At 41.8% G+C, this 23,952-nt stretch overlaps 1 protein-coding gene across 2 annotated transcripts in view; it reads right to left on the bottom strand.

The window, feature by feature from the left end:
- Positions 1-20,961, bottom strand: part of adcy9 (adenylate cyclase 9) — a 35,937-nt gene extending 14,976 nt beyond the window's left edge. Inside the window, exons 1-2 of one of the 2 annotated variants that reach the window (XM_034109384.2) lie at positions 19,848-20,961; positions 16,946-19,445 (exon numbers count right to left, since the gene is read on the bottom strand). In XM_034109384.2, the coding sequence (XP_033965275.1) occupies positions 16,946-18,824 (1,879 nt within the window). In that variant the 5' untranslated portion in view covers positions 18,825-19,445; positions 19,848-20,961. Of the gene's footprint in view, positions 1-16,945 lie in introns of both variants that reach the window. The other variant, XM_034109310.2, reaches the window with a different exon arrangement.
- Positions 20,962-23,952: the final 2,991 nt, after the last annotated feature.

The following is a 23,952-nucleotide window of genomic DNA, read 5'->3' as shown; positions in this document are numbered from 1 at the left end:
ATTTACTGTTTTATATCTCACCATATCCTTTGATCCTCCTTCCCTGTACAAGGTACTGCTTATCTTTTTCTGTGTAATAGTTATCTTATGTGATAATAGAGTGATAAACTTTATGAACCAAGGGCATTTTATAGAGCTGCAGCCATGTTGTTTCTGCTACTTCTACTACTGGGTTTCATTAATGTGAGTTTAGGAATGAATAACGTGGAACAAGAATAAGAACTTCCCCCTTAGGAATTCAAATGAATCGTTATCATCAACAAAAAGTTAATGGTTAAAGTCATTTGTAATAGTCTTTAGCCTCTCAAATATGGAGAATTACTGCTTTTCTGTTCTATTTATCATATTAAACTTGATATATAGTATGGTTTTGGATTGACAAAACAAGCAGTAAAAGATATTGACTTAAAAAAATATATTCTTCACTATTTTCTTATTTTTTATAGAATAAAGGATCAAATGAAGGTTGTAAAAAAAACGACAGTTGCGGTCCTATGATTTATTGAATCACTGTTTCATGTATGCAAGTTAATCTGCTGTGACGTGCAAATATAAAAAGATACAGAGGTTAAGTTTGCCTCTGTGAAAACCAACGGGCATGGCTGAGTTTCAGCAGCTTTGCGCTCTGCTTCCCTGTCCGCATTAATAGAATTAGTTATGAATGCGTCACTAACAAGGAACCTATCTTGGAGTCTGAAGCACAGCGTCTCTTGTTCCGTGCCCTGGGACTGTCCACTTGGCAGATGCTCCCAGCCTGTAGGCCAACAACAGCCCCAACTCTGCCAAGCGGGCGACAAAGACCATTTTGGAGATCTCGACCCACTCACACACATGCGCGCACACATACACACACTGTCACGCAAAGGTTCACTGCTGGCCCTTACCGTCTAGTAGCTCGAAAGCAAGAGCTGTGTACCCCGTAAGAAAATTGATTAAAAACTCCAATGATTTACTGTTTGGTCTTCAATTAAGATATTTTTCAGGAAACAGCAGATAGCGAAAGCAGATCAGCAAACGGCGAAGAGATGTTGAGGGGGAGGAAGAGACCAAGAGTACTTTGAAGGTCACTGAGTTTAGCATGCCTCGCATAACCCACATTCCTTGTCTTCTTCCATTTCAGCTTTCTAACTTTATCAACAGCTTGCTCTGAACACTAAAACAGGGCCTTGAATTGTAAGGGCAATTAAAGGCTTGACATAAGAGACAAAGAAAAATTACTATCTTCTGTGTGTCATCAAAGCTCTACAGCTTACAGTAACAACGCTAATCCTTTATTACTGAGTGTGTGCAGCCAAATCTCAGTCTCAATGCAGTGCAATGTTTTTATTGATTTATTTAGACCAGCTTGAGCACAGAGAGTTCAGCTGAGGACGGTTTACTACTACAACAACTACAATAAACACACACATACAAACACACACACACAGACAAAGAGACCCATACAGTATGCATGTACATCTAGTCATGAACACACTGGCAGACCTGATGAATCGACACAGCTTTAACTAAGTGTGGCAACATGAGCAAAACATGGAAAATAAACATAGTGAGGCGTCATCATCTTAACGCGTTAATGGTTTGTAGCCTTTATTTAACCAGGTGAAAGCCCCTTGAGATCAAAAGATCTCTTTTTCAAGGGTGACCTGCAATCACGCTTTCCTCAACATTTTCTAAAGTGAGCCATCTCCAGTGATTTTCATTAGGGCTGCATGATTAGGGTAGTGTTGACTGATTGCAATTGTGATATGATTAGCCATGTTAGAGGGGATGATGGGTATTTAAAAACTGTCCTCATTATTATGAAAAATATATTAAAGGTCCCATGTCATGGCCATTTCTATTGATCATAATTCCATTGTTGAGGTCTACTAGAATAGATTTATATTGTGCAATTTTCCAAAATCACATTGGTTTCTCATACAGCATCTCTGTATAGTGTGTGTATTCACGATGTCCTAAACGGCTTATTGGAGTTCCTGCCCCCCCTCCCTCCCTATGAGTCCAGTGGCCGTCTGCGAGACAGTGAGACACAGCGAAACCCAGCCCGAAACCAGCCCGAAAACACACACACACCCGCAGCCTGGCTGGGAGTTTGTGTGTGTGCTCACACTCCGACTCACGGCCTCGCCGCGTCCCACCGTCTTAGGGAGGAGAAATTGGCGGAGCTGCAGCTGAGAAAAGATTGAGTGTATGTGTGTGAGGAAGTCCGCGGATTGGTCCATTTGGACCAATCCACGGACTTAACCTAACGGCTCCACGGACGAAACGTAACGGCTTCACGGATTGGTCCATTTGGACCAATGGCTCCATTTGGGTATGGGCACGTCACTGTACCCAGGAAGAAAAAGAGAAATCTCCAACGAGGCGTTCTGGGGCAGCATAGACAGGTATTTTCTGTGTTAGAGTTGTACTCGCTACAGGGTGTACTTTGAGGATCTGTAAAAAACTAAATATATTTTTATTAATTCTGTAGAAGCGATTTAAAATATGTGAAAAAAAACATAAAGATTCAAATTAAGGACATCAAGAATAGTGCTGACTTCAAACAAGAAATATCATTGTAAGTGCAGGTGCTTAAGTAAAACACATTTTATGATTATTTTTCATAATTTCAATATTGCACTAGTCCATATTGAGATTTAGATCAAATTAATTAAGATTAATTGAGCAGCCCAACCAAAAGCTAATAGGGGCATTTTATATAATTAATGCGTTTTAAACAAATCGAGACATTACCATTTAGATTATAAGAATTAATTAATTAATTAATTAATTGTGCAGCCATTATTCCATTATTCTTAAAAGTGCATTGTTGCCACATAACGTTCCACTGTTGAGTGACTGGAAAACATAAGCTAGTTTAAAAGCATCTGCAATCCCATAAACATTCACCATCTACTGTACTGTCTAAAGTCTGCAATACACACAACCTGATGTGTTAGTAAATGTACATTTCTGTTTTGACTGATAAGATAATTTAAGATAAGATAAGACTTTATTTATTCCGAAGGAAATTGTTGTGCCAGAGTAACAAAATACAATAAACACAATAAACATGTTCCAAGATTGTTCAAATAGGTATGCAAAGACACCAACCAAGTGAAAGTGTCCCTTTATGCACAAGACACCCTTTTCAGGAAATATGCAGCATCCGCCGGTGTGAGACATATTGGATAGTGGTATTTCCATATGAAAACACACACACACACACACACACACACACACACACACACACACACACACACACACACACACACACACACACACACACACACACACACACACACACACACACACACACACACACACACACACACACACACACACACACACACACACACACACACACACACACACACACACACACACACACACACACACACACACACACACACCACCTTTCCTGTGAGTATGACTCATACTCGGTAGTGCAATGCAGTGTGATCTCCTGCGCCCCATTTTTTTAATTAAAAATAACCAATAACGTGCTAACACACACACAAACACACACACACACACACACACACACACACACACACACACACACACACACACACACCATCTGCACAGTCACTTCCATGAGACCAAATATAAAGAGTGAATGAATGAACAGAAGGATCAATGGAGAGGAAGCGTAGCTGAGTTGTCACATTCCACATGTACACCCGAAGACCGTACACCGTACACACCATAGACACACACAAACACACAGACACATCCAAAAATGACTCTTACACACTCCCAAAGTCACTTACACCGACCTGATTCAAACACTTTGCGCTAATGCTAAAAGATCAGGGAATTTCAAGGATTGACAGGAAATGATGCTTGCAAATTTTGATAATTAAATACTCCAGACATGTAAATATTTTTTGGCAAAAATGTGGTACTTTTCTCTATATCAAATTAATGTGAAAAGCATATGGTTTTGGACGATTTTCCAGAAAATTAATAAATATAAAGCACTCCTGGGGATTGTGTTTGGGCTTCTTCAGCTATTTTGCTGACAGCATAGAAAATAGTTGATTTAACAAAGAAACATTGTGGAAAGAAATATTTGTATTTGATCTGAAAATGATCATCAGTTATAGGCCTACAATGCACAACTGCTGTTACCAACATTGCAGTTAACTTTACTAACCATGCTATGTTCTAATATACACACACACACACACACACACACACACACACACACACACACACACACACACACACACACACACACACACACACACACACACACACACACACACACACACACACACACACACACACACACACACACACACCACACACACACACACACACACACACACACACACACACACACACACACACACACACACACACACACACACACACACACACACACACACACACACACACACTCCAAGTGCTCTAAAAGGCTTGTGTGCAAACTAAAACATGAAATAACACACACACACAACAAACATGTGTAAAGTGCAAAATGTACATTTTGCACTTTATATGTAGTAGCTGCTATATTGTACTGCCATGCAGGGACGTGCACAGACATTTGGAGGGGCTGTTGCTCTAAACTGGAAAAAGGGCCTCCCCCCGAAAAAATATATAAGACCAAAACGATTATTACATTAACTAATTTGAACAGTAATTCACATCATCATCTCATAACAAAATAAGATAAGGCAACTACTTGTATTCAGTTACTTCATTTTTTAAATGAAAACCAGTGCAATTTTTTGTTTTGCGGTCCATATCTCATTAAAATATCTAATGTTAGTAACTATTAAAGAGAAAAAATGGGGACAATTCACTGTAGTTTGACCATTGTAACTGCTGTGCAGACATACTGATCAAATAGGGCTTCTATAATTATTAATGAAACCAGTTCAATACGCATTATTCTTATTCTTCTCATTCTTTATGAGCGCAGTAACGGTAAGGTATCTAATTACTTATTTATTTAGTATTCCATAACTTAATAACAGAGATGCTCAAATTAAAGTAGAGACATGGCAGAAATCCTACAATGAAGCGGGGCATTGAAGTGTTCTCCTGTGAGAGGGCGATCAAGAGAAGAGAGCGAGCAGCGCGTTGAGGGAGTTTACCATGTTTAATAGGAGTTTACGGAGCAGATGAAAAGACACAGAAAGACAGAAGCACAATAACAAGTATATGTAGGTGTTTTTTTGTAAATAACCGATGGTGTCAAGAGGAAGTAAAGTCCCTGCGATGAGAAAACTCAAAATCCATTTTCCAAAATCCGACACTACAGGTGTAACGCAATACAGTAGCCTATAATAAATATTATATATATAATACGTAACATGTGTAATCACACACTTAGCGATATAGAACATAACTTATTAAAAACGTAGGCCTACCTGGTTTAAAACACTTGTGGTCATATATACTGTGGAATGAGTTCACACCCTTTATATAGGCCTATAGTCTATGGTTCACCCTGAAACGAGTTCTTCATTCAACATTTCGCGGGCAATTACGGAGAAGGAGAAGGAGAAGGAGAAGGAGAAGAAGAAGAAGAAGAAGAAGAAGAAGAAGAAGAAGAAGAAGAAGAAGGAGAAGGAGAAGGAGAAGGAGAAGAAGAAGAAGAAGAAGAAGAAGAAGAAGAAGAAGAAGAAGAAGAAGAAGAAGAAGAAGAAGAAGAAGAAGAAGAAGAAGAAGAAGAAGAAAACTCTCGCTCTCTCCAGAGGGGCAGGTCAGCCAAAAAGGGAAAACGGGCCGTTGCCCGGGCAACATTAGCCCGTACCTGTGCACATCCCTGCTGCCATGTGGTAAATACTTGTGTATGCTGCTCTTGCTCTTTTGCACTTTTTGCATATCATGTATTTTGTTTTTGCTTTTTTGTTTGTAAAATGTAATTTTCATAAATGTTTTATGTGAGGGACGGATGGAAATGAGCTCAAAAGCTAAATCTGGCACTGCTTGACACATTTGAATGTTTTAAGTGTTCATTACTGTGCATTGTCCCTGCCAAATAAACGATCAAATAAATAAATAAAACACACAGTTAGACTAAAGCTGACATTTCAGAGAATCCCCACCAGGCCGTCCCAGTTTCCGACTCTCTGTACTTCCTGAGAAATGACCTTTGACCTTATGGCGGCTTCCAAGCCCATGATCAAATCCCTCCCTAGTGACACAAAGGTCGCCAGCTCCCCTCTGGTCCCACACAATGTGAACATTTTCTCAAAATATGAAGCACCAAGGCAACTTAAGTCAAAACTGAAGCAGGAAAGCCATAATAGGAGCAGACAGTGGCTCAACGTCCCCTCCTCTCTGAGCTTTTTCTTTCGTTCTTCACTTTCATCTTGCTTCTTGGAACAGTCAGAAAATAAACAACTCTGTCCCTTTAAATAGACTTCAACTTGTTTTCTCTTTTCACAAACTTGGCCTCTCAACTTTCCAACTCCTACTCAAACTGTCTCTCAACCTTTGCCTTCAACTCTTTCTCTTTTGTCTTGCCAAATCTTACATCTTGCGTCTTTATATCGAGCCACTCTGACTTGTCTCTGCTGTCATGTGCTCTCATTCAGTCAGCCATCTTCCTCTTACGTTAACCTACTCCCACTGCCTCCCCCCCCCTCTACCCTCCAGTTTTCTCCCTGGTCAGTGGCGGGTCTTGAGAACAGGCCTCGTGCAATAGCAGATGCCTCCATATTTGGACAAGCTGATGGAGGCGAACGATGAGGCTCTCACACGATCCTCCTTAAAAAATGCTCCCATCCATCCGTCCCTCCTCCCTTGCCTCTTCTGTGCCATCATTTAAGTCTAGGGAGTTTCTTGCGTAATCCCTCCCTATCTTTCTGTAAAATGTATACTCAAGGGATTTAATAACACTGGATACATAAAATGAGAATAACACTTCCTGGGTGTTGGTATAAGACAAGACCTTTGTCACATCATCCCTTGGGTAGAGTGAGCTCTCTGGAACTTGCCCTACTGGAATCAGTTTTAAAGGAAAATCTGAAATGCAAAGAGGAACAATATCGCTTACACAGTTATGTAATGGAACATCAATTCTTGTCGTGTTGTAATAAAAACCAAGACAACATGACAAGCACAATTGAAAAATCGACAAAATCTGAATGATACGAAAACCATAGCGACGCCCCTAACAATAGTATAATGTTATCGCACTACACCAATATTCTTGTATACAGCTGTAATCAATTTGACGATTATCATATGTCTTAATTTTCTTATTCGCTGTGTCAATACACTGAGATTTGAGAAGTGAGTGTATGTATGTTAGTTAAAGGTAGTGAGCTCTCAGCTGATGTTATTTTACCTTTAGGAGTTAACATGTAAACTAACATGCTTTAGTTATATACAAAGTTTTACAGACATGCTTTTGTACCTGTTTTTTTAAATAACTATATACTCGTTTATTTAAGGGTTATAGTAGCCCGATGATAATAATGACGAAAGTGAATACTCGGAAATGTTCTAAGACAGTTATCATTCCATTAGTATCTCATAACGTTATAACCGTGTGTGTGTGTGTGTGTGTGTGTGTGTGTGTGTGTGTGTGTGTGTGTGTGTGTGTGGTTGACAGGAACAGTGATGCACTCCGACTGTCACTGCGTCACTCTGAGAAACACACACACACACACACAGCTGTTTGGCATTTCAGAGTCTGACTTCACGGAGCCTCTGAGTTTTCTCTCGGCTGTTGCTCAGTGGCAGAGGACGGTCCTTGAGCAAGAAACAGCCAGCCATGGTGCCTCTGCATAGGGTATGCCGATGGCGACTGACACGTCAATTTGTTTAATGCACACACCAACATATTAACTCTAAGCACGCTGGTACATTAACAGTGCAGGTTTATTATACTAATCACAGTCTTCTTTTCATGTAATATATATCTGAAGGGGTCATATTTAAATGTATGGCCTCATAAGAGTCCTACAGTTGTTGCATGGCGTGATTCATTCTGCTGTACCCCATGGGTTTGTCCACACACACACACACACACACACACACACACACACACACACACACACACACACCCCCCCCTCCCGCTGCCCTCAGCTAGACTGTGGGAAATCCTTGGGAAAGGGTCATGACCAGAAAACATGCTCCTTCTTCTCTCCCTCTCTCTTATGTTCTTCCCGCTAATGTCACACAAGTCTCTCTATCCACAGACCACCAGGGAACAGCGCTTTACATGCTGTTTACAGTAGGGCTCGACTGATGCAGGTCTTGGAAGACCGGTACTTAGATATCTAGACAGACAGCTCAGATGTGTTGTGCCAATTGCTACATTTATATACAACACATTAAAGAGAAGCTCCATGCTTTTTTTAACTTCTCTGCTTCAAATTCCAACACAAGAAATCCATACAGCCTCAAATGACCAGCAATCAAATCACAAACATATTGCTGTTGTGTAAGTTGTGCGTACAGTGAAGTGATGACATACTTTTGTAGTCCCACAGAAGTAAAAAGCTAACATAACGCTTTAAACAAACTACATAATGGTTTCATAACTTTTTCGATAAGTAGTCGCTAAGCTAAAGCTGGTCTCATGTTCGGCATGATGGTATTTAGAAGTCTTATTTAGCCACTTGTTAGCAACTGCCTTTTTTAAAAACACGTAAAAGAGTCAGATATAAAAGGGGTATTCATTTCAGTATTTTCTTCTTAGAACAAAACTCATACACTAGACCTCATTTCAGGCATTTAAAAAAACATTAACTTCAATACAAGGGAACCTGGACGTGCTAAAATTGTTTAGGACTCAATTCTGCACCACTCTTTTCTGAAAGAAAAAAATCATGTTGCTTCTTTGAGACCAAAGGGCATGCTGGGAAATGATTGACTGAAGTAGGCAGGTAAAGGGAAAGAGGGCACACCTTTGTGTAGTGCACCTTGCCTAGCAGACCACTCTCCTCCTCATTGGCTATTAACTCTATCTCTCCCTTATTAGCCTTTTAGCTATACAGTATAACCAGCTCAAAGGAAGCTCATGGATATTTTAACAGGCTGGAGGCCGCACTCTCTATCTATTATTCAGAACAGCCGTTTAGCACAGCAGCACTCCAGCATACTTGAGTTGGTGCGCACACACGCACACACACACACACACACACACACACACACACACACACACACACACACACACACACACACACACACACACACACACACACACACACACACACACACACACACACACACACACACACACACACACACACACACACACACACACACACACACACACACACACACACACACACACACACACACACACACACACACACACACACACACACACACACACAGCTGCTGTTGCCACACTGCTCCATACAGCTGTCGCAGAAGTGGAATTTTAAGCAGTTGTCATATTACACACTTGCACACAAAATACAGAATAACTAGCAGGTGAAGGGCAGATAATAATGTGCAAATGAAGTTTACAGAAAGCCATGACCCAGCCCTGAACTATATACAAACGAGCCAATTTGATTATTGACCCCTGCTAATCTGACACTCATGCATTCTGTATGAGCTGGTCAATTAGTAAGGGTATGACAGGCGTGTCAGAACTTCCCAGGAAGTGAATTGTCAGGAGTCAGGACTAACCATTGTTATGTGACAAGCAATGTGCCTGATAAGGCAGAATACAATTATAAAAAAACACTCTACTAATAAACACAGAGAAGAAAAAAAGTGTTCTGCCCGGTGAGAGCAAAACATGCCTTTGCTTCTGTCGAAAAGTTTAGCAATACATTTGCAATATAAGAGTCATGTACTTTGCTGGAAAGATTAATGAACATTTGAGAAAGTCAGAACTGGTTTTTATTGTTCTAACAAAAATGATGTCACTTAAATGCGGTCAGGGAAGAACTGAGAAGCAATAAATCATCAATCTTTTTCCTACTTATTTCTTCCTCAGGTGTGCATAAACTACAGGTGATGAGAATCATGTAAATGAAAAAATGATAAGTGTTAATCATGAGAAGTAATACCGACTGAAAAAAATGCATATCATCTTTACCTACTCTGTGCACACAATGAATTAAAGTTAAAGTGGACCTATCATGCTATATTTGAAACATATATTGTAGGGCCATACCTATATAAAACATGTCTGTGAAGTTTTTTTTTCAAAATACCAAACAGATCCTGCATTTTAGCCACGCCTCATTTCGCTCTATTTGCTCTTTTCCAGCCCTGTTTTTGCATGGGCTGATTCTGCTTTTGTGGCAGACTACAGCGCCACTTACAGGCCTGGCATATGTACTACAGCGTCTCCAGTCCTTTCGAGCGGTCTCTCATTCCCCTGATAGGTGGAGAGTTGCCCATATAGGCAGAGCACCCCTTTTCTGACGTCAGAGAAATTCAAATAATAATCAGCTCCGTTGTAGCCCCGTTTTTAGAGATTTGGGTATGGAGGAAAAGAGAGAGGGTTGTGTTTTCTGACACTTGGTGAGTTCCCTGACACACCGGGGACACATATTCATGTAAAAAAGACGTACAAAAGTGCATTTTGCATGATAGGTCCCCTTTAAGGTTCAATAAAAGCCAATATTACATTGGAGCATTGTTTTCATAGAACGTGTTTATGCAAAGAAAATTAAGAAGAAAGAAATGTGAAGAAAATGCCACCTCGTGTGTAATAAAACATCAAATGATACAGGTTAGCAAATTCATCCTCCTGTAACAAGTCATAATCCAATAATTGACTTTATAGTTGTCATATAACTTAAAGCAAATACACAACATGGTTATGTAATTCTTCATTGAGTGACTCACAAACATAAGCATGTGCTACCCTCAGTCTCTTTTAAACAGAAACATACACACACTATGCTGAAACTGGACAGACCTGTCAAAAAGATTAAAGACATTTCAAGCAGGTGAGTCTTCTATTGGGGATTACTTAATTACATACAATGAACACTTCTAAAACTAGAATATATATCACATGGAGAGCAAACTACCTGGAAAGACTAGTTACGGATTAAGTGTGTGTGTGTGTGTGTGTGTGTGTGTGTGTGTGTGTGTGTGTGTGTGTGTGTGTGTGTGTGTGTGTGTGTGTGTGTGTGTGTGTGTGTGTGTGTGTGTGTGTGTGTGTGCGCGCGCGCGTGCGTGCGTGTGTGTGTGTGTACGTTATTGGTTAAGCTAGTCTTCACATGCAATCAGGCTAGGACAGGGTTGGGTATGCTTATCAACACTGAACACACACACACACACACACACACACACACACACACACACACACACACACACACACACACACACACACACACACACACACACACACACACACACACACACACACACACACACACACACACACACACACACACACACACACACACACACACACACACACACACACACACACACACACACACACACACACACACACACACACACACACATTTGACTCAGCACATTCTTGAGGAATAGGAATGACAAACTTCTTGTGAAATATGTGGGCTGAATGAATAAAAGAAAGCTGATTAGCAGAGGCGTAGGACTTACAGGACTTAGTATTTGACAGATCCTCTATGAGAGAGAGGTGCAGAGGGTGAGACAAAGTGTTATAGCAGGACTGTTATAGGAGAGAGGAAGAGGAGAGAGAGAGGAGTAAGAACCTCTGGTCTCCTCTCACTGTGCTGTATATACTGTGCTGGTTCCCTGGCTACTGGCTGTTCAATTATGATTTAGTGTATCTCTCTGGAACACACACAAATAGAATTAATGATAATGGAATTAGTATGTACCTAATATAATATTGCAGAACAACATTACGTAAGCAATTGTAGGTCGGCTTCAGGGCAGTCTGTGTGTGTGCAGTGCTGAAAGGTCAGACTCAAAGCACTGACATGTTTCTTCATCTTTGAGCGTCTTTACACTTTGTTAAACCATTTATTTTCAGCTAAATTATATTATTTAATCCAAACAAATTGTATGTTATGACTTATACATTTGTCTGTGTCAAATTGTAATATCAAATTTAAAAGGAAGTCAATTTTGAACATGAAATACCCTACCTTGAACTTAAATGGGCACTATTATGCTTTTGGGGGTTTCCCTTAGCTTTTTCTGCATAACAAACAGCTAAAATCCAAAATGTCTTCTCTCCCACACACTCCCCCCCTGCCTAAAACGCCTCCATTGGACTCCTTTGTTTACCTTAGTATCAAAATGACATCACTATGTAACACTCAAGCTTCTATTGGCTAGCACTTCAACACATTGTGTGTTATAGGCTAATGTACGGGACATCTCTAAGCGGTTGACCAATCACAACACAGCCGGCCAACTAACCAATCACAGCAGACTGGGCTCTGGTTTCAGACAGAGGGTGAAAAGAGGTGCTGCAGCACAGGCAGTAGGAGACAAATTAAGAGCTTTTTGAACATTAAAGCATGGAGAGCTTTCATAGTAGAGGCACAAACAAATTAGCACAATAGGGCCCCTTTAATTTGTGTGCAACAAGTATCACAGAATCCAAGAATGTAAAACAAATATTGAGGAATTACATTTAAATTAGTCATATCGCTTTACCACAACTGACACACAAGTGCAAGTAGCAAAACACTGCTGCTGGCATGGATATTATTAAAGATAACAACAAATTGCAAAACTACTTTTTACCAGTTTATTATTCTGATCAAGTCACACAAAGTCCAGTTTGCACACTGGATTAGTAAATGATAAAACATGAACTCTGTTATTTTTGAATTGCCTTTCACAGGAACTGACTCATCAAGGGTAAATTCACAACTGTTCCTAAAACAAAAGCAACCGCGCTCCAACGATCATGATCCCACTTTAAAAGTCCCTTTTTTATTTTCCTCCCCCTCTCTCTTTCACCAGTAAATTCCATTCTGTTCTCCATCTTTGCTTTGATATGTTCGGCTCGCCTTGTACTGGACGGCATTTTTCTTTTGATTCTGTAATCAAGCACAACGACAGCCAAAGATACACACACATGCTAGCTAGACCACCTAGTCAAGTGATTACAGTCGACCTCTGAACCCTGTAGTGGTGAAACAACACCATGTTGGGTCACTGAGGCCGCAGGGCAACCATCTCCTCCCGACTTTACTCAAATGCACATACTTTATATCAAAGAGTCAAATGAGAGACAATCAGCAGGACAATACAAAGAAGCAGGGGACATACTGAAAGTGGTGTGTGTGGAGGACAGCGGAACATGTTGGTGATCTCTGTGTGTATACATGTCTGTTTGTGTATCCAAGGGACAAAGACTCTAATCAGTCATTTAGTTTTATGACTTGGTTGTTATCATATAACATGCGCACACACTCACACGCTTTTGTTTGACTGGCAGTGCTGTGGTTATCATCGGTAGGTGAGGATCTAAAGTTCTGAGACAATTATGTTGTAGGGGGGGTTGGTGACAGTTAAGCTTTTAAAGTACATAAGCTTGAACCACTGGGGCTGGTTCTAGTTAAGGGTCTGCCATTTGCTGCTGCATGTTTAGGCGACATGTTTGATTTAGCACAGACTAACCAGCCGGAAGGAATGGACTTCCTACTGCAACACACTGCAATGGAAGAATAGAGTGGTGCGGGGTTGACGTATGTTGTGGGACGACACGGAAGTTAGCGTCACAAGATGTGCCTGGACATTTGGAATAATGTTGAAAATAAGATCTGTGGTTTTGTTTTTTGTTCAGCAGGATAATCTCCAAATATGACTTTTATAATAGGTGACGTGTAAATGCAATCGGCAGAAGCAAATAGCTCAAATAACGTTATAGATAAACTACATCATGGTCGCATGTCACCACAGCTAGTAGCTTGATGACGTTTAGTAGTTTTTTTGATTGCAACTGCCTTTTTTAAAGAAATGTAAAAGCTTCAGACATTCACGATTGGGGTATTTACTGATAGAAAAGGTTAGGTGGTTTGAACCACCTAACTAGGGCATCTAACAAAAAACTAATTAAAAATAACTTCTAGAGAAGTGGGCCCAGAAGTGCTAAAGTACTTAAATAAAGTACAAGATAAAGTTTAGCAGAGCTACTTTGTTGGTGTTTTGTAGTGCGTGCTGGAATGCTTCTCAAAAGGATATAGAGTGGGAGAATTGGAACATGCAGCGCCGGGATCACGCTCTTCAATCCCCATTTATTAATTTTACATTTAATCATTTAGTTGATGAAAGCACTTCAGGATGTCAAGGCTCCGTCAGATCTAGCTTAGAAGAAAGGACTTTTTTTGGAAGGCAAGATAATGTCAGTGTGGGAAAGCACAGAGGAGACAGGAGCCGAGGGTCAAGGGAGTTTCGGGAGTGAATGTTCAAACTGAGTGACTGGCAAAAACTGTTGAGAAGCATGTACAGTTTCAAAGTGACGCAACAACTGTCATTTGTTGTAATCTTTCGATTCAATGAAATAGTTTCACACTACGTAAGTGCAAATGATACACACTGTATAACCTATACACTGTCTTTGTGTACTGTTTAGACATTTGCACACTTTAATCAACCTAAAAGTTGTATCCTTCTGAAGTACTGTAAAGCATAAAATCATTGCTAAATTAGCCCATTATTCAAAATGCCTACTGCATACCTGCATGGTTAATTCATTTGAGAACAGAGGTGTGACTCATCGCTGCATGTTTTATTAAATGAATAGAAAAATGTAAAGCAGATGTGTGGTATTTGGCAGATGATGTAGTCCATGTCATGCACTGTGATACCTGATTGTGTGCATCCATTACTAGCTAGGTTCAGTGCATTTCTGAAAAGACAAAGTACAGAATCATTGCAATGCAAACTGACTGCATTCAGGGCCATATAAAGCTTGGGCTGCCTCGTTGTTCAAAGGAGAGCATGGTGTATTGAGGCACTAACAGACTGGAGAATGGTTGAGAGCACGCTATCTGAGGCGAATCCTTCGGCCTGCTGAGGGATCTATAGCAGAGCCTTGACTGAAGACAGACCCACAGCAATAAAGCAGTGTTACACAACAGACCACATGTACGGGCCTGGGTGACAGGTGAGAGACTGAGGCAGTGATGAAACCACGGGCATGAGGAAAAGCACAGGGAGAGATGTGGAACATGGGAGGCAAAGAGACAGAAAGAGGAGAAAGCAGGTGACAGAAAGTCGGAAGAGTTTACAGATCGAGAGGGGAAGACAAATGATTCCGTTTATAATGAATATGTTTTCCAGAAAAGATGCTACAGGGAATGAAAAATGACACTAAAGCCAAGAGAAACACACATGGTGATACATAGCTACTCAATAGTTGTCTTTTTACAAATGGACACGTCTTTAAAAACTCAATGTATTTAAGTTGTGTGACAAATCCGACAATCACGGCAAAAACTGATCAGGTCCTTTATTTCTCCTTAACTTGCTTCAACAGCTTTCCCTAGTCTCTCTGTCTCCTAAACAAAGCAGTAGTATGTGATTCTGACAACGTTTTCTTAAGAGTTTGGAAACTGTGGCTTTCTGTTTCAGCAGGAAGAAAAAATGCCATTCTCCTTTTCACTCCCTCAACAAAAGCTGCATGTCAGTATCCTACTCTGTCACTGTTCGCCAGTCTGGAAATAGAGTGATGGCACCATTTAGAGCCAAGTGTGAATACACTGTGACACAGGGCCTGACAACAGCACAGACAGTCTCTGTTTGAGAAAGACTAAGATTAGACGGAATCCCCTGCATTTACGCTGCCATCCACAAAGTATTGAGACAGCGGATGTCGAGAAAGTCACATTTATTTCAGTATAGTTGACCCTCTTCCTGGTGTCCTTGCACCACTATTCCCATCGTACAAGTGGTGCCACAATACAATTAACACCCGTTTAATCCACTGAAATCCAGTACCACATCTGCTCCTGTCAGTTAAGTCGGTCAGCTCTCCTATTATCAACCACAATCTCCAAATCAAAAACATTCTGGCCTCCCACAAACTCATTGTTAGGAAGAAAAACAGCCACTGGAGGTTGACAATTTGAACTGCAGGACTAAACAGATGTGTGTATGGTTGAAAACTCTAATTCATCAACAACAACAAAAGGCCTTTTCTGTGTACCAATCTTTATCTGGTTTGACTTTATTTGAATAACCAAATATCACAGCCTGAAGTGAGAGAATGCCTGCTGCATATGCTTAATACTTATCCTGGCTTCTTTGTTTTTTTTAAAAGTATTCATTAAAAGTATTACTATGCAAGTTGTTTCCAATTTTGGTAGCAAATGTTTCAACTCAATCTAGTGCATTGGCATACAAAAAGATATCATCTCAATGACACTGGAGTCTGTCAGTCAAATATAAAGCTCCCAAATAATCTGTGTTTGAGTGCTGCTCCAAAATGGGTTCAAACCACTGATAACAGAAGGCAGTAAAGGTCAGTGAAGAGAGGGTTATTCATGTCCTTCGGCAAAGATGAGTTTCTGAAAACAATTGTTGTTTGGTATTTACCGCTGCTGATGAAAGATATCTAATTACCTACATCAAACACGTCTCTCTCCCTGGAGCGCTAATCTCTAAATCTTATATCCCGATCTCCTGCTTCTGTTGGAACACCGTTTCAACAGAACTAACTGGTCAGATAACATATGTTAGTGTGTTCAGCAACAAGTGACCCCACTCAACCCTGATGACCAAGTCCACATGTTCAGACAATGCAGGTTTTGTCCTTTTTTCCGATTACAATTATGTGTTTTGCTTTTTAGATTAGTGTAACATATAGGGTATCTAGGAAATCACTATATAAAGTCAATGTATCATTATTGTTATAAGCATTTTGTCACAAGCTCAATGGAGTCTTTTCAAAAGGTAATTCGTGAAAGTATAAACTAATACCCATTAACCAGTCAAACCTGTTTTTAGACCAGTTATCTTTGGGTGACTGCCTTGAAGTGCTATAACTAAATGATTAACATCTAGTGTGCACAGACTTTCAGTTTCACTCATGAGATGTAAGATGTGACCAGCCACTTACCCTTCAGTTTCTCCACCACACTCTCCCCGGCTCTCTCCGCCACCCGTCCATCCTCCCTCTGGTAATGGTCACCCAGGAATCGAACCGTAGCTTCTGACAGGTGGACCTTGCCCGCCACGCCCAGCTGCTCCATCAAGTTGGCCAGGTTGACATCATTGGACCACACATCAAACTTGAAGCGCTTCATGCCCAGGATCCCACACAGCACGGTGCCAGTATGGACGCCGACACGCATGTTGACCGTCTCGCATGTCTCCTGGCAGAACTGCTCGATGGCTTGGATCATGCCCAAGCCCATCTCCACACAGCAGTTGGCATGATCTGGACGGGGCTCAGGGCAGCCAGCGACACAGTAATAGCAATCTCCCAGTGTGCTGATCTTCTCACAACAGGTGAGCTCACAGAGCCGGTCAAAACGTCCAAACAGATCGTTGAGAAGGCCAACCAACGCTGGTGCTGACTTATTGGCGGACATTCTAGTGAAGCCCACAATGTCCGCAAAGAGGATGCTCACAGGCTCCATGCGTTTCATGTTGAACGGCCGGAAGATGATCTGTCCCCGGGGGATGGAGGTCTTCTTGCGTTTGTGATTGTTGTAAGCGTAGTTCTTTGTGCTTGTGGCACTTTGGGCTTGTGAAGCTCCACCGCCTCCTCCACCACCCACTGAGACGGCTGAAGCGGAGCAGGCACCCGAGGAATAACGCTTACCAGAGTTCTCGCCACCACCCTCATCATCGCCTTGCTTCATCAACTCATCTGCAACCTGCTGCGGCATCACAGAGTGGATCATACGCTCCTTCAAGGCCTTCTCCACCTCTAAGTCTTTGCCATGCATGATAGCCTGGCCCACTTTGAGGAAGGTGCTGCGGGAACGCACCTCCGACATGATGAACAGGTGGATGCCAATGACATGGGCACACAAGTGGAGCAGAGCTTTGGCCGGGCCCAGCCAACGGAGGGTGTCCGAACCTGAACCCTCTAGCCCCTCTAGCCCTGTCCCCCATCCAGTAGAGTCATAACTCCTTTGAAGCAATGGCAGCCATTCTAATGCCTCAAATAATATAGAGTACAGGAGCCCCAATATCACTGAGGCATACAGACGCACATGGAGGACGCTGTATAACAACAACAAAACCTCCATGCACAGGGAAAAGGTGCCCACGGGGGAGATGCAAGCTGTTGGAAGGGCTCTGTCAGGTGAGGGATGTGAGGAGTTCCCCCTGACAGCCCCATCCAGCGCAGTGTAGCCGGCGGTCTGTACCTGTGGAGCTAAGGTGATGGCAAAGGTGACTGCGATCAGGAACAAGGAGGTTTGGTTGTACAGCCATGTGTAGGGCTGGGTTAGGGTGAACAAAAAGAGGATCACTAGGACAACAAAAAAGGCGGCAGTGGGGGCTAGGAAGGTCATGGGGTGACAGCGGTCACTATTGACCCCAAAGTAGATCCCCCAGAGTACAGCTGCCACCGCCAGGTAGAACAGGACATAACGAAAGCGCCGCTGTGTCTGAGGAAAGCACCTCTCTTGGCAAGCGTCTTCCAAGATGGGAGAGTCAAATTTGGGGTCCCAGCACTGAGCTGCAGAGCGCTCGAACAGAGGAGGGGCCTTCCTCTGCTCCCTGGCAGTGGAAGTCCCAGCTGGTCTGGAGTCTGCTGAGCTGCAGCTGGAGGAGATACTGTATTTGTGGGAGTTAGGGTTCATTTTACTCACAGCCCCATGGCCTCCAGCTCCTCCCCCCCCTGCAGCCTTCAGGGGTCCATGTTGATGCACGTGTGGCGCGCTGTTGGAAATCCGCACGGTCACCGCGCCATCCCCGCTAGAGTCGCAGCTCACTTCCGTGCCATGCCTGGGAAGCTGCCGGTGATGTTGCAGAGTGGCCATATTGACTGCTGTGGCGAGGAAACGATGGGCGCGGGAGATGTTTTAAATATTAATAATATCTTATGATGGGCCTCAGGCAATTAGACGCGTGAGTGCACATATGGCACGGAGGAGGAAGAGAGTGACAGGCAGACAGGAGGGAGAGAGCAAAGGTGTTGGGTGGAATAATCACAGTGGTGATCACAGCACAGACGTCTTTGCTACGCAAACAGCAGCCTGCACACTCACTCACACAAAACGCGCCGTTCCAGTTTCTTGAGCAGTTCATTATCCAGCCCCGGGTTTGCGTCAGTACTCACATTACACGTATCCTTCTCCAAAGAGGCTCTGGGTTTGAGCCCGGCTTTCTCTCCAGCTGCGGTAAAAACACTGTCATCACTCTTTCTGCCTTCTGAACTGAACATCCTTCTCGAAAAGGACTGGTTGGTGATGCAACGGATTTTGTATGCCTACATCAAGTTGGTCCTGACGTTACATGACTGGAAATGACCTCCTCTGGATGTGCGTAATGTGTCGATGCTGCTGACATTACAAAGTCAGACAGCGTCAGAAGAAATGCCCAGATTGTTTCTTCATTCCAAAATAACGTTGTCTGCGTGGAAACAGAGCTCAGGTCCAGATCTGTATGAGCAGATACAGGCTGTCAACAGCTGTGCACAGCAAAAGTTACACTGTCCCTCTTATCTCCACAACATGCGTGACGAATGGCACATTTACACTTTATTTCCCTTCTTAAAGCACCTAACAATAGCGGGGTTATGAACAGCCAGTAGCGTTCAAATATAAAATGTGAAGGAATTAGTTTTCTCTATACAGCATCAAAACTGTAAAAAAACATATATTCTTTAAAGAAAATAATCAGTTTTCATCTAAAAGACTATTATCGTTTCACATAAAGTGGTGTAGTCTACTCGTTATGCAGTGAAGGTTTAACATACAAAAATAATGCCAGCTTAAAATGTTAGCAATTTAACATTGTGTTAATTATAAAAAGTGGGTGATGTGTGATTAAGACGGCTTTACCTTCCACCACAACCCTCCCCATGTATGCCTCAGCGTGCTAAGGATTTGCATTCCTTATCCATAGACATTCTCCTTTCAGATGTATTCCAGAGGGCCCATTAAATTAGTCCCGACTGAGTTATTTTGGAGTCCTGTCCAGTCCAAAGTCCGGATCATAAGAGGCCTGACAGGCAGGCCTATTCCCACAGATCCAGCCCCGTCCTTTCCTGAACTAGCTCTCCGGATCCCTACAGTTTATTCCACTCTGCTTTCCAAAGAGGGGGTCGGGCAGGGGTCGCTATTCAAAGACGCGTAATCCGAAAAGAGAAGCGCAGAAAATACCATCCGCTGTCCCGAATTAGTGTAGGTTTGCCTCTGCTGGGAGTGTCTGCAACTTGTTGCGCGCAGTTGGCAAAATATACAGCTATGAGGAACAGCCTCGGTCGGAACAGGCTGGTCTATAAATAGAGACGATCAAAACTCTTGCAATAACCGCACCGAAGGAGTGTAACATTTGAAAGCTCCTATCCACGTAGTCTGTGGAAGCGCTTAATGTTAAAGAAAAACGTAGTAGGCTACTTGAAATCAATGTCGTAAAACGCATGCAAAACGTCAGCGGTAGGCCCCCTCTGCTTCCAAAAGCTCCCAAACTTTTTTTTTCCCAGGCCGTATTTCCTGCGTGTGGAGAGGAGACCCAGTTAGGAGTCTCTGATTATTTGGAGCTGAGGCTGGATTTCCTCCCCTTGCATTTCCCCCCAGAGCAAAGAGAGTAGAACATTCCCAGAGCAATGAAGGAGACCCTCTGGATAGCTCCTCGGTTGGATTGTCAATAAAGACTTCCCTCAAATAGTACTATATCCTAGTCTTAACCAATTCCTTAGGTCTGGATAACAAACACAACACTGTGCGTTCTGGCCGCGGTGCGTCCCCTTCCGTCCGCCGCTGGTTGCCTCCCTTTTCCCCTGATATAGCTCTCTGCTGAGTTGGGGGCTAAATAAAAAACAGACCCACTGCGGGAGTTTCGCGGCAGCTTTTCCTTCTTATCCGGGTGAACGTAATATCTCCACTCCTGCTGTAGCTGCCACCATATTCACTGTGACCGGGTCGGAAATCCTCTCCCAGCTGTTGTGGCGGTGCGGGTTGGTGGGACTAGCCTGTCAAGCAAACAACGGTTTAAAAAAAACTCTGTTTCCGGTGTTGCCTTTCAAGGCGACCAGATATCCTATTAGTTAGTTAAATATTTCCCATTGGCTTGGACAGAATACAGGAGAAAGTTTAGAAAATTAACATCATATCAGACTGCTGAAGTTAAGGTTAAATTAATAGGAATATGTTGGTATTTTGCAATTTCACAACACAACATTCATTAGTCAACAGAAACATTGAGGTCGTATAATGTTGATTGAGTCATATTTAATCTATAAAAGGTAGCCTATGTCCATCTCTTGTCCCTAGCCATAGAAGGGAAGGCATCCTAAACATTAAAAAAAACACCAGGCTATTGAGTTCAGAAAGCAAAGGGTCGTCGATACTTAGGCCTATCAACAATTCTTCAAACGTAACTAACCCTGACCCTATACGTTTACAAAACTAAGCTATGTATTAAAAAACTATTAACCATGTAAAATACCAACAAATAACGACCTTTAGTTTGAAGGCGGGAATTCTCCTCCGGTGTCTCCCAGCTGTCTCTGTGTGACTTGACGTCTGGCTGAGTGGAGCAATGCTGCGTTCACGTCACGTGTGAATGAAAGTTTCTACTTTTGAATCCTTCAAATATACATTTTTCTGACAGATGTTTGCGTTGCTACTGTAAATTATGTTTACCCCCACCGCTATGTCAACTCATAAGCAACTACTTGCATTGCTCAGCCTAGGCTGGAAATACAGCTGCCGTTACAAGTTAGAAGTTGTGATCAACATAGTTTGATTTTTAAAGTCGTTCATTGAACCTTTAGCTATCATTACAGACTCTACTAAAAGTCATGTTTTCAAGTGACCCACTGCTTAACACTTGAGAAAAACTTTAATGAAAAGATTTCAGTCTTTCCTTGTATGCAGCATGACACAGCCCACACACATAAGGGTGTGTTTATTAGCTAAAGTTTGGTATATTATTGACTAACCCATACCAGACTTTTAAGCAGTGTGGACCAGTTAGTATAATCAGCTGAAGAACGACTAGAATTACTGAGATTGCTTTTCTCTGCCTGAATGGGGATAATAAATTCCTTTTTTCAACAATAAAATCCAGTAGCCTATGCAGTTGAGGAGAATGTTTCTGCTTCAGAAAAGGGATTTGGGTTTTAAATGAGTAGACTGTGCAAGCAACTCTGAGTCAATACAATACAATGTATGTATCCCACACAATGTGGGATGTTAATCAGTCTGATGTAGGAAAAAAACTAATCGAATATATTGATTTGTATTTGCATATCTTATCAACCAATTCTTTATCAATACAAGTGCCCTGTTGTTCTTCTTTGTCTGAGATAAACACAGCCAGAGGGGAATACAACTCATCAACAAACAAAACAATTATTGACAAAATACTAAGCTGGAGTGAAATATCACAGGATTTTTTTTATCATTTGTTTTATTATTTAATTATTTACTTGGCATAGTATTTGTAGCACTTTTAAAGATGCATTTTTATTTCAAGCACATATTTCCTGGGAGATGTTTCTAATAGTAGCTTATAGTGGAATTGACATTAGACATTGTCACATGCAAATCCAAGAATGAAAGAGACAGGGTTTTGTTCATTTGTCAAAAGCTAAATCTCCAATGCAAAGTATAATAAGAGAATTCAGGGGGAAAGTTATTCAAGGAAATCGTACAGAGGAAACACGTATTGTTATTTAGGTCCAAGGCACATGTGTGTGTGTGTGTGTGTGTGTGTGTGTGTGTGTGTGTGTGTGTGTGTGTGTGTGTGTGTGTGTGTGTGTGTGTGTGTGTGTGTGTGTGTGTGTGTGTGTGTGTGTGTGTGTGTGTGTGTGTGTGTGTCCTCTTCCCTTGAAGAAGCCATAATGTTTAAACTTTGAATCCAATAAAGCATGTAGACTTAAGACTTTAGTACTCTATGCTTCATGTATGTGAGTGTGTGTGTGTGTGTGTGTGTGTGTGTGTGTGTGTGTGTGTGTGTGTGTGTGTGTGTGTGTGTGTGTGTGTGTGTGTGTGTGTGTCCTCTTCCCTTGAAGAAGCCATAATGTTTAAACTTTGAATCCAATAAAGCATGTAGACTTAAGACTTTAGTACTCTATGCTTCATGTATGTGAGTGTGTGTGTGTGTGTGTGTGTGTGTGTGTGTGTGTGTGTGTGTGTGTGTGTGTGTGTGTGTGTGTGTGTGTGTGTGTGTGTGTGTGTGTGTGTGTGTGTGCTTATGTTCGAGAGCTTACAAGAGGCCTGTTTGAAGAGTTAAAGCAGCACTGATAAGTCTGTGTTAACATTGTGCTTTAATCTGGAAACATTGTCTGCTTAGCTAACATATTTTATTATAAGATTCATATTTACATATACACTTTTATTTGATATGCATGTTTGTTCATGCCCTGCTTCACGTGAGTGTTTGGGTCATTGTGGTGGGTAATGTGGTATTGTGTTGTGTATTGGCCATCGCAATAAACTCAGGTTCAGCTGCAGGACAGAGAACTACCAGTGAAGTGACACGCTGCTAAAGAATATGGTGACAATTCGGCTTTACTCTGCTCCTACAGGGTGAGGACTTTGTCTTACATTTGGTCTTTTTGAAAAGCCTGGGTGCTTTATTCCCAGCTGTATCGTGGATTTCATGAAACCTTAACATGTTTCAGTTTACTTTATTATACTTAGATTTACTTCAAACAAATGATGATATTTTAATTACAGAAATCATAACACAACCTTTAAATTCACAGGCCTCCAAGTGCACAAATGATGTCAGATTCTTAACTCAACTCTAAAAAGGTAATCTAGCCCACTCATGGTAAATAAATGTCTGGCAATGGACAGGATGTCACAATATTTGTGAATATTTATTGAATTTGACACTAACAGTTATGATCCAGCCACCAAGAGAAAAATATTGATTTATTGTATAGGCCTATCTATTGTCCTGTAATAATGTGTTTTGCCCCCCTTCTGGAGA

Source organism: Pseudochaenichthys georgianus, chromosome 1 (assembly GCF_902827115.2).
Source record: "Pseudochaenichthys georgianus chromosome 1, fPseGeo1.2, whole genome shotgun sequence".
Taxonomy (NCBI): domain Eukaryota; kingdom Metazoa; phylum Chordata; class Actinopteri; order Perciformes; family Channichthyidae; genus Pseudochaenichthys; species Pseudochaenichthys georgianus.
This window is presented reverse-complemented; position numbering and strand designations above follow the sequence as displayed.